This window comes from Choloepus didactylus, chromosome 4, assembly GCF_015220235.1.
Source record: "Choloepus didactylus isolate mChoDid1 chromosome 4, mChoDid1.pri, whole genome shotgun sequence".
Classification (NCBI taxonomy): Eukaryota; Metazoa; Chordata; class Mammalia; order Pilosa; family Megalonychidae; genus Choloepus; species Choloepus didactylus.
The window spans coordinates 112,088,926-112,100,832 of record NC_051310.1 but is presented as its reverse complement, the minus strand read 5'-3'; the positions used below and the strand labels follow the sequence as shown (position 1 = coordinate 112,100,832).

General features: G+C 53.2%; 1 protein-coding gene across 2 annotated transcripts in view; it reads left to right on the top strand.

The window, feature by feature from the left end:
- The first annotated feature begins 408 nt into the window (after positions 1–408).
- The window catches only part of SMAD6 (SMAD family member 6), a 73,761-nt gene continuing 62,262 nt past the window's right edge, over positions 409–11,907 (top strand). The window contains exons 1-2 of one of the 2 annotated variants that reach the window (XM_037833613.1): positions 409–2,335; positions 9,307–9,363. In XM_037833613.1, coding sequence (XP_037689541.1) covers positions 1,519–2,335; positions 9,307–9,363 — 874 coding nt within the window. In that variant the 5' untranslated portion in view covers positions 409–1,518. The remainder of the gene's footprint in view (positions 2,336–9,306; positions 9,364–11,907) is intronic. The other variant, XM_037833612.1, reaches the window with a different exon arrangement.

Below are 11,907 nucleotides of genomic sequence, written 5' to 3'. Positions count from 1 at the left end.
ACCCATTTTTATTTGCTTTCCCTGGGTTGAGGGTTTGGATCAACTCTAAAGTGCACTGTGTTTAAAAGTTTGTACACATGCCAAAGAGAGGCAAAGTGCTCCGTTCGGTGCGAGTTTCAGTGGGTCCGCCGAGCCCTTGTGCGCCCGCTCGTGGTTTGTGTAAGTGTGTGTGTGTGTGTGTGTGTGTGTGTGTGTGTGTGTGTGTGTGTGTGCGCGCGCGCGCGCGCGCCTGCTCGCATCCATGCCCGGGACGCAACGCGAGCCAGGGAGCGGGCCTCGAGCGCTGTCAGGACCGGGGCGGGGGCGCCGGGGCGGGCGGGAGGCGGGGGGCGGGGGCCGGGGCTCGGCCCGCCCCGGGAGCCGGCCCCTCGGAGCCTCCGGGCCCTGCAACGGGACGTGTTCTCCTTTAAGAGTTAAGAAACTTGAAACCTTGTTTGCGCAACAATCAGCGCCGCGGAGCCGCCAAAGTGTCTAGACTGGCATATGATGGGAGGCAGCCAATGACTCCGCGGCGCTCCTCCGGGGGCCCTCAGTGTGCGTTTGAGGAGAACAAAAAAGAGAGAGAGAACCGATCGGGGAGCGAGCGAGGGAGCCCAGCGGAGAGAAAGAGCCGCCGGGCGCTGCCTCGGCAGACCTCGCAGGGACCGCGGGGCCACCGGGAGGCACTTTTTGTGGAGAGGGGAGGCGGGCGACCTCGGCCAGCCGCGGCGCCGGGAACGTCCGAGCGCAGCGTGGGGCGGGCTGCGACCTCTACCTCGGTGGATTGCATTTTTAATTAAGGATTCCCAGCAGCTCTTTGGGATTTTTACAGTTTCCACTTATGTGTTGACACCCGCGTTCACGAGAAACTCTCTGAGTGCATCTAGAGCCTAGGACTTGAGACGGAGTTGGCCTTTCGTGCATGCAAATCCAGGGATTTGGGTTTTGTTGTGTTTTTTTCCCCCCACTTTTTCTTTTTTTTTTTTTTTTTTGCAGGGGGTAAGAAGGGAACTGAGGGTACCAAGAAGCCTGCCCTTCGGATTCTGCAGGAAAAGTCCACGTAGTTAAGTGCTTGGGTTTTAAAGGGAGGGCTTCCCAGGCACATTTGGGGGCTCGGCGCTCGCGCTTTGTGCTCATGGACCAGCCGCGCAACTTCTGAAGGCTCGCCGGCCCATGCGGTTTCTTTCTGGCGGCGCGGCGTCTGCAGCCCCCCTAAAGCGCGGGGGCTGGAGTTGCTGAGCAGCTTGGCCGCCAGGGTCCATGTAGCCGCTGGCCGGGCACGGACCGCGGTTCGGCGAGCGCGTGTTTCGGCCACCCACTGCCCAGCGCAACCTGCCCGGCCGTCCCGCCCCGGCGAGCTCCCTCATGTTGCAGCCCTGCGGCGCCCCTTCGACGACAGGCTGTGCGCGATCTGCACGGCACCCTGCGACGGAGCTTCATGTGGGGCTGCGGCCCGCGCAGCCGGCGCCTCGCTGAGGGAACGGACCCCCGGTAACCGGAGACCGCCTCCCTCCCACCTCCGGCGCCAAAGGATATCGTATGTTCAGGTCCAAACGCTCGGGGCTGGTGCGGCGACTTTGGCGAAGTCGAGTGGTCCCCGACCCGGAGGAAGGTGGCGGCAGCGGCGGCGGCGGCGACGACGAAGATGGAAGCTTGGGCAGCCGAGCTGAGCCTGCCCCGCGGGCACGAGAAGGCGAAGGCTGCGGCCGCTCCGAAGTGCACCCGGTAGCCCCGCGGCGGCCCCGGGACGCGGTCGGACAGCGAGGCGCCCAGGGCGCGGGGAGGCGCCGGCGCGCAGGGGGCCCCCCAAGGCCCATGTCGGAGCCGGGGGCCGGCGCCAGGAGCTCCCCTCTGGACGTGGCGGAGCCGGGAGGCCCGGGCTGGCTGCCCGAGAGTGACTGCGAGACCGTGACCTGCTGTCTCTTCTCGGAACGGGACGCGGCCTGCGCGCCCCGGGACGCCGGCGATCCCCTGGCCGGGGCGGCCCTGGAGCCAGCGGGTGGCGGACGGAGCCGCGAAGCCCGCTCGCGGCTGCTGCTGCTCGAGCAGGAACTCAAGACGGTCACGTACTCGCTGTTGAAGCGGCTCAAGGAGCGTTCGCTGGACACGCTGCTGGAGGCGGTGGAATCTCGCGGCGGCGTGCCGGGCGGCTGCGTGCTTGTGCCGCGCGCCGACCTCCGCCTGGGCGGCCAGCCCGCGCCGCCGCAGCTGCTGCTCGGCCGCCTCTTCCGCTGGCCCGATCTACAGCACGCCGTGGAGCTGAAGCCCCTGTGCGGCTGCCACAGCTTCGCCGCGGCTGCCGACGGCCCCACCGTGTGCTGCAACCCCTACCACTTCAGCCGGCTCTGCGGGCCAGGTGAGCTCTCCGTGCGCAGCCGGGGGGGGGGTCCCCACCCCTGCCCCTTTCCGTGGCCTTGTTTGTACACCCCAGTAGAGTTGCCTCATCCTGGCCAAGGGGAGTAGGAAGGCGACGCGGGGAGTGGATGTCTGAGCCCACACATCAAATGGCAAGTTCATCTTAAGGCTCCAGCCAATTTAAAAGGGTACATATTGGAGTTTTCTTTTTGCAGCTTCAGGGATGTAATGCCAACTTCACAGATAGTAAAAGTGGAGGCCAGGCCTAGAAGAGGCCAAAGACATTCATGCCGTCTGCCATGCGTTTACCCTCAGTCTAGCATTTGTGTACATGTGCCTGAACCCATTCTTTGCTTTCCTGTGGCCAAGCAGATACAAGTGGTGATATTGAGTGCAGACAAATCATGGTTAGAGTAGAAAGTGTTTTTAAATTGTCCACTCGTTCCTTTGTATGCTTAGGAGCAAAGTTTTTACAAGGTAACCTCTCTCTGAAAGTAGATGCACTCTTGGCCTTGTTTTCTCCCAGCATCCCTTGGGTGTTGAATGCCTGGGTCCTCCATGGTCTTCTTTCTCAATTCATGTTTCCTGCTTTTTTTTTTTTAAGTAGAGTCAAGGGTACTCCCCTGCCCTGGGATCCTGGAGGCATCCCTAAGTGGGAGAGGGGCCAGATATCTTATTACCATTCAGAACACCCACCCCAACCCCCATCCCCGCTTTCTTTGTTCTCCTCCTGGGATTTCCTGCACACTCTCCACCCTCAGCCTTGCTTACCTGGGCAGGCCTTGGGTGCTGGAGCAGAGGTGGGGACAGCCAGAGGCCCCTGGTCTGATCAGACCCCTGCTCTGATCACTGCATTGCAGGGAATACTCGTGTTAGCCTGTAGCAACTTAGTGTATATGTGAATCCATAAGGCAACATAGGGGCGCTTCTGTTTGGGGCGGGCAGCTGTCATAGTGTTACTGGCTGTTGGGAAGTGTTACTTACACTGGGAAGGCTCAGAGGGTCATGTCAGAATTCTCTTGACTCCCTTTCGGGAAGGGGAGGGTGGGCCCAGCAGGGTAGATTTGTCCCAGGTGTGTTTTTTTGTATGGGGGCGGTTAGTGTTTGGAGGGGAAAGTAGGGAGCCCCAGTGGTGGCTCCTGAAGAAAGGGCACTGATGGCGTTGGGTGGGGAGAGGTAGCACTGATGGAGGATGGGTCAAGGGAGGTAAGGAGTGAGGAGAAGAGGGCTAGCTGAGAGCCAAGCTCAGGCAGATGGCCAGAAGGGGAAGAGTGAAAAAGTTGGAGGCAACAGACAGGACCCATCCCCACCACTTTTCCTTGGATTAGAAGTTGGCTTGGGTGTTGGTGTGAGTTTGGTGGACTTGGCACCAAAGAAGTTGAGTAGACATGGCATTCCACTGCAGTGCAACACTTCTTACCTGCAGACAGGTTCCTAGGTTCTGCCTGGCCAGTACTGGGCAGTGGCAGCTTGATCTTGGACCAGTGACTTCCCTTCTCAGTCTCCCAACTGTCAGTGAGGGTGGTGGCTCTACGAACACTCTCCTTATCTCATTTGAGACTAAGCCTGGAGACTCTTTTTCCTGCCGGAAGGAGGCACTATTGCAAGGGTTGCAGTGTCCTGAGTCTATTCCCCTGTTTCTTCACCAGTCCCATGGGGCCCCCATTCAAGCCTCCCTGGGGAAACTGGGAGGACTGATGGTCTGGGAAGGGTTTCCAGTAGGCGCCAGGTTGACCTTCTTGCTTCATCCCCTGCCTGGTGGCTTGGGCCGCAGGGACCAAGAACTGGGGCAGCCCTTTGCTCCCACCTCCTCACCCCCCACTCCTGGCCGCCAGCCTGGCTCCCATAGCTGGGCCGGCGCATAGCTTGAGCTCAACCGTGCTCATCGTGATAAGGAGACTGCGCCTTCCAGGGCTCTAGGGGAGAGGGCTGGGGCACTGGAGCAGACAGATAGGCACACGGCTAGAGAGTACACTGGGACTCCAAGCAGGACAATTGAGGGACACCCACCTGGCACCAGTTACCCCAGTGCCCCCTGTACCTCCCCCCACCAGTCCAGTGACAGGCGGCCCCTTCCTAGGCACTGTGTACCCCTGCGGCTCAGAGAGCTACTAGTCCTGCTCCATCCTGCAACTTGCTTCAGGTCCTTGGGGCAAGTTTCCCATCCCTCAGCCTCTTCCCCATCAGTAAAGTTGAGGGGATTGGACAGAATCCCTGAGGTCTCACAGGCATGATTCCAGGCGACAGACACCCCTCCTCCCCCATCCCCCGCTTCCCTCAGAAACTGGGGTCCTCAGCAGAGGACCTCCCCTGTGCCAGGCTCTGCCCTGGGCACTGCCCCGCGGCCTCCTGGCCTCCCTGCCCCAAGAGAGTCTGGGCTCTAGTTCTGTCTCCCTCTTGTGTGTTGTTTTGTCCCGGGAAAAGCCAGTTCGCTGAGCTCCACGGGTGCCTATGTGGACGGAAATGTGGAGAAATACTTTAATCACAGCTCTAACCTATGTTTATAGAGCTCCTTTCTCCTGAAAGTATCCATTAACTTTGGAATAAATCTTCTGCTCTTTGCTTCACCACTTTTTTTTTTTTCTGTAATTATATTCAGTAAATTACTATTATCCAAGTTGCGCCAGGGAAAAAGAGACAGAGTGAGAGAGAAAACTTCTAAACGACTGGAGGAGGCCGCCTAGGAAAACATAGGGTTCCCAGGCCAGGACTATAGGAATTAGAATGGGCTAGAAAGTTTTCCTTTTATTTGGCCTGGCACTATCCCTTTGAAATGAGATCAATTTCAAGTTGGGCTTCCAAGACCCCGCCCCACCCCTCGGCGGCCCCTCTCAGCCCGCCTGCCCCACTCCTCCTGGCTCCTCCTGCTCCTCCTTGGAGGTGAGGAAGGGGTGATAATGTGCAGTTTGCCTCTTGCTGGCGCCAGCCGGCCGCACTGTTTATCTGGCTGCCTGGGGGGGAGGGGGGAGTCTGGGCAATTAGGCTTAGCTGGCCTTAAAGTGCCAGGGGCTCCTTCTCTGTGTCTCCCATCCTGGGGGCTTGAGCCTTCAGGTTCCGGGGGTGGAGGGGATGGACACTGGGAAGCCCCCTCTCTACTCTCGGCCACCCCTTGGGAGGGGGGAAACTTGGAGGTCCAGGGAAGTATGAGGATCCTTTCCCAAGCAAGATGCTGGGCTGCAAAGATGGGGGTGGAGGGTAACCTCCCAAACTGAAACTCGGCCAGGCACTGGGAGAGGCTGTGAACTCTCTCCTGGCTTTTGAATTAGGGTCTAGATCCCAGAAGGCTGAAATACCTCCCTGGGGGCTAACCAGAGGCATGTCTGGGCTGAGCTGAGCGGAGAGCTTGCCTTCTGGGACCCTTGGCCCCTGGCTGACTGCTCTTGCCTCTGAAGGCAGTTGGAGGAGATTACTGAAGCTGACGCCTGAGGCTGGATGTCTGAGGGCCCGGAGTTGCTGTGCGTCTCTGCCTTTCTTGATGTCTTTTTCTCTTTGTCTACTGCATCCTCTTCTTTCAGAGGGTCCTGCCGGGCTCTAGGAATTCTCCCCCTAAAGTTTAAAGCATGTAAGTTATTTAAAAAGTCAACACAGCTTTCGCAAGTACTGAAAACAGTTTCTAGGAGGGGAGTGACCAAGGGCAGCTCTTAGTTTCTCATCTGACCTTTGTCTGTCCCACCTTGCCCATCTGAGTTAATGTCTGGGACTCCATTCTCCCAGATCCAGGCCTGTCTTGTGGAGTGGAATGGGGGTGGTGGTGACAGGTTACCTGGAAGTGTTATTCATGATAACCCCAAAGTGGAGACAACCCCTGTGCCCTTGGCTGATGAATGGATAAATGAAATTTAGTATATTCATACCATAGAATATTATTCAGCCATGAAAAGGAATGAAGTATGCATATATGCTATGTATGAATTTTAAAAACATGCAGAGTGAAAGAAGTGATTCCTTTCGTGTGAGATGTCCAGAATAGCCAAATCTATAGAGTCAGAGAACATGTTAGTGGTTACTAGGGCCTGGGGGGAGGGAGGATTGAGGAGTGACTGCTAAATCCGTACAGAGTTTCTTTTTGGGGTGATGAAAGTCCATATGCTACAATTAGATACAAGCGAATGTTGCACAACTTTGTGAATATACTAAAAATCACGGAATTGTATGCTTTAAAAGGGTAAATCTTATGGTATGTAACTTTTATCTCAATTCGTTTTTAAAAAAAGGTTACCTGGTATTGTCCCTGATTGGCTTTCCGTTTTGCTTAAAGTAGAATAACATCCGCTGCTACCTGATGTGGGGCCTTGGGCAGGTCATTTTCCTAGCTGGACCTCCGTTGCCCCATCGGTTAAAAGAGTTGGGTGATAGCCATCTCTGACTGTCTAAATCTCCGTGTGGAGGAGAGGAGTTTCTAAACCTTGATACTTTTTTACTTGCCTGGAATGGCATTTAAAGATTAGCTTCCAGCCTCTATAGTTATTGAACAGTGCACACCGTTTTGCTGGAACAGATGGGGGTCTGGGGAGGTCTTTCCGGAATGCTTTGCAGCTCCTCACTAGTAGGTGTGTTTGACATTTCAAGTTGGTAGGTTCTCTTTCTCTCTCACTTGCAACATTAACCTCCCCACCATGCCCCCAGCTCAGGTGGGACCATGGGTGAGGGGCGCCACGGGTGAGGAGCACCATGGCTTAAGGCCCAGGTTGCTCCTGCGACAGGGGGCTTCGGTGAGCCCTTCCTGCCCTCCACCTTTTGGGACCCAGGTAACCAGCCCCTGAAAGAGATGCTGGGATTGAGTAGAGTGGCTGCCCATCACTGCCAAGTTTCACCTTTGGGACAGATCTGGGGGGCACATGTCCATAGCTCCCCTCCATGTGTTGCCTGGGCCTCAGCCATTCAGGAGTTTTGGGGAAACCAACCCTAATACAGGAATCGCATGCTTTCTGATGAGTTAGTGGGGTGTAGTGGGAAGGGTGTGAGGCTGGGGGTCAGGTCCTGTCTGGCCACGAGCCAGTCTCTCCAGGCCTCAGTTTCCTTCTCTGTACAGTGGGAGTGCCAGCCTCAGTTCTCGTTTCCTTTGGAGCTCCAGCCCTTTCTTTGTCATGACTCTTGGGGTCTGGTCTCCAGCCTCTCCTAGGCCTGAGGGCCTGGGGATAAGGTGGTGCCTACTGAAGGCTAGCAGCTCCCCTCCTTGAATCTTACCTGAAGTCTCCTTTGAGTCCCGTCTTCACCCCCTGGGGTCCTCTTTCTCCACACCTTTGTCTATGAGACATGCCCAAGTTGACTATTATCCTCTTTGTTATCTTTGTCCACAAACATTTAGTGAGCACTTCCTGTTCATGTGATGTGCTGGGCCCAGTGGGAGGAGGGGGTGTAAGATGGGATGCCTTTTCGTTCCTGTCTCATTGGGGTGTAGAGCAGTCAGGTAGGTGTTAGTTCAAATCCCAGCTCCACCATAATTGGTTGGGGGGCACTGGGCTAGTCAGTTTTTTCATCTGTAAAATGGAGATAATAATGATCATCTTACTTATTTATTTTTTTTTTAGTTTTTGAGAGAGGATGAAATAAAAATAGATGCCTTTGGAGCATGATTAACCATTCTTGTACCTGAGGTCCAAAAATAAAATACAATAAACAGAATTAAAAGTGCCTGGTACGGGGTTAGGTATTCAGCAAATGTTGGCTTCTCCCCAGTGGCTACTCGATTTGCTTTTCCTTCTCCCTAACTTCTGCCTACAGAACATTCCCTTGTTGCTAGACCTCAGGGCCTTCACTTTGGGAAGGAACTTGTGGTTGGAAAGGCTGGAGTGAGAAGTGAAGCCTTGTTGGGTGTTTGGAGCAAAACAAATGCTCCTACAACTAATTGAGCCTTATTACAATTGTGAAAAACACTTATTACCTCTTGTGTAGTTACTGATACCTGCCTAATAACAGTTATTACCACTTTATCACTACTGAGAGTTTGTTTTAGTTTGCGATTTGATGGTGTTTAGTTTCATTTATGGAAAATGAAGGGTCATTTCATTCATGCAAATTGTTACTTAGTTTAGCAAATTGTTACTTCCCGTAAAGCAATAGGCTAAGGAATTCTTCTGAAGGAAAAGTATATGTTTTTAAGGAGGAGTATTTTGGGCAAACGAAAGGAAATCAAATGAAAAATACAAAAGAGTCACAGAGGGTCTGAGCCCAGAGCCTAAGTGATGGGTTTAGAGCCTCCTATTGAGGAAGTTGAGCTGGGTTTGGTTCCTGGGTCCCAACCTGTCTCTCTCTTCCCTGCACTGAAAAATGTTATTTCTAATGTAATTTGTTTGGAAATGGGTTTCAGTGTCTAGGCCTCGGCACTCACACTCAGCTCTGACTAGGGCTGCCAAATTTAACAATTGAAAAAACAGGATACCCAGTTCAATCAGAATTCCATAAAAATAATACACGATGTTTTAGTGTAAGTATGTCCCAAATACTGCAAGGGACATACTTATGCTAGGAAATTATGCATTGCTCATCTAAAATTCAAATTTAACTGGCCTCCTGTATTTTATCTGGCAACCCCATATCTGATTTCCCCTGTACCCAAGAATCTCTTGTTATAATAATAATAGTGTTCATGGAGGTATTTTCCCACAGTGCTAAGAGCTGTACTAAGCACTTTACATGCTTGGTCTCCTTTTGCCCTCCCAGCAAGCTTGGGAGGTTAGTTCGATTATTATCCCCATTTTGGAGCTGAGGTAATAAGCTTAGAGAGGTGAAGTAACTTACCTGAGGTCACACAGCCAAGGGTTGGCCGGATAGGTTGCAGCCCAAGTCTCTCTGTAACCCAAGTCTGTGGCCTTGGCCAATGCTGTTCCAGTGGATTTGGGCAGCAGAGGTGGGGGGAGAAAAGGAAGGCTTCCTGGGAGCTGGGTTTATTGTTTGAGGAAATCAATATTTAAGTGCCTATAGACTCACAGGTGGGAACCTGCGTGTGATATGTTGTCTCCTGTCTTCCAGAATCACCGCCACCCCCCTACTCTCGGCTGTCTCCTCACGACGAGTACAAGCCACTGGGTAAGTGTGTCCCTGTGAGAGGTGTGCACCTGCGGCTCCCCTCCAGTGCAGCACCCAGCCGCAGAACTGGAGGGGAGGGGTGAAGCTGGGCGGGTCATCTTTGAAAACGGGAGTGAAGTTTTACAAACGCAGGAGCAGTTGGGCCAAAGCAGATCCAGCCTCTGCAGAGGGCTATTTACATCTTGAAATTCCACTGCTCATCGTTAACCTCTCTGTGACCTTTAAACATGGGCCCGTGGGAGATGGATGGGTTCTGACCTAAGCAGAGCACAGAAGGTAGGTTACTGTTTCTACGACTCTTTTCCTCTCTGTCCCCCCCCCCCCCAGCTTTGGGTCCTTCTCTTTTAGTGTGTTTCAGTTAGTAGTATGACAGATAGGTTGGGCATCAAGTCTTGGGGGTGTTCCCTTTTTTAGGCCAAGAAGTTCACCTGGGTAGAAGCAAAAATGGGAACATCTGGAAAGAATGTGTATCCATACAGAAAACCCCAGGCAAGCTAAACGGGGTGGGGGGTGGGGGAGGTGGTAATGTCATTTTGCATAAGCCCTTTTCAGAGAAGAAACATGTCTTCTCTACAGTCACAGGGTTAGATGATCAAGTCATATTCTGGGTAGGTGCATGTGGTTTTAAAAGTAGAGATCGCTTGTTTCCTGGCCCCTTTATTTCCAGTGGGGATTCAGAGCACAGTCTCTGAGCCAGAGAAGTGACAGAGTCTGCCAAATCCCAGTGGTGGGGCCAGTCAGTTTGGCCTTGGTAGTACCAGGAGAGCAAGGGCTTGACCCAGGCAGCTCCCGTGGGACTCGTGCTTTAGAAGTCGGATGGCGTGGCAGTGATGCTAACACATTCCTCTCAGTGACCACAGAAAGTGGGTTTTGTTTTGTTTTTGGTAAAGGCCTCCTCCCAGTGGAGCATGTCAGCATCATCTGGGATGTTCCTTCTTAGTGTCGCGGACTCTCAGGCATCCGGTCCAGTTTCCCTTCCAGGCCCCCTCGTAAGTTGGAAGTGGCCCCTGGGTCCCTTCAGGAGGTTGTCCTCCTCAGGCAGGCAGGACAGAGGATGTCCTGCGAGGATGCGTGAGTCAGCGGCTGAATCATGGCTTGGTTCCACGGTGGCATCCCCACTGTTTGTTCCAGAAGTCTGGCTATCCCATGGATGGGAGCACTTGATTTAGTTCTCTGGGGAACTGGAGAGGCCATCTGGTGGGACCCTGCCACGTCACACACAAGGGAGCAGGCTAGTGAGGGGGGACGGCGTCCAGCCACTGAGCTGTGGGGCAGAGGCAGAAACCCAGGGCAGCCCCGGGTTCCAGTCTGCGGTTCCCCATCTTTCCCTCACAGGCCTGTCTCAGCATTTTCTAAGTCAACATAACCATGCTAGTTGTTTAGGAGGTCCCTAGTTCCATTAGAGAAAAGGAAATATTCAAACATTCTTAGCCTGTGGGTCAGCCTGGGATAAAGCTGCAAAAGTCTAGACACTGCTCAGCCCTTCACAGTGACCGTTTGGAAACCAACAGGTGTCCCCATTATTTCATAAATGGGACAACTGAGGCCCAGAAAGAGGAAATGATGCTTGCAAGGGTCTGCAAACTACAGCCTGGCTGCCCGTTTTTGTAGGGCTCTCAAGCTGAGCATGGTGTTTACATTTTTAAATGGTTAAGAAAAAAATCAAAGGAAGACTGTTTCATGACATGTGAAAATTATGTGAAATTCTAATTCCAGTGCCTGTAAACAGAGCTCGACTGGAACACAGCCATGCTCATTCATTTACGTCTTGTCTGTGGATGCTTTGGCACTAGAATGGCAGAGTTGAGTAGTTGCAACAGAGTGTATGGTTTGCACAGTCGAAAATATTTACTATCTGGCCCTTTACAGAAAAAGTTTGCCAATCCCTGATACAGCTGACTGATGGTGGAGGTGGGACTCGAACCTGGGGCTCCAGCTTCCAGACTGGAGTCCCTCCTTGGGGCTTCAGCAGCCATCAAGGTTGGGATCATTCTTTTTCTACAACAGCCGCTGTGGCACTTCACACAGTGAGGGCCTCGCTAGGAACACCAGATGGGAGGGTTTGGCGAGTGCGTGAGAGCCGGGAAAGGTGGGGAAATGGCTTGTGCTTCCGACTCCTGGAAACCTCCCGATGCTGTGTTGGCCCCACGGCTGTTCTCGCAGAACTAGGATTCAGCCTGTGATGTTGCAGTTTCAAATGAGAAGAGGCTGCAAGGCTTGGGGCACTGAGCACTTTGGGCACATTAGGTAGGAAAGCAAAACTCTTAAGAAGTTCCCACTTAGGTGTTGAGGTTTTTGTTCTTTTAAAAAGATTTCCCATGTGTCCATATTTCCCTCCCAACACATTTTACCAACAGATAACTTTTTCGGGCCCTGATAAATAGCTGGAGTTATTTTTTGAGTTATTTTCTTTTCCTTGCATTGTTGCTTTTTCATAAACAAAAAGTCAGTCCACTTCTAAGCTCTGTGATCACATGAGACCAGGAAAACAAAATAAAACCCAGAACACCCAGTCAGCACCTGGCAAGTGGGAAATGAAAAAAA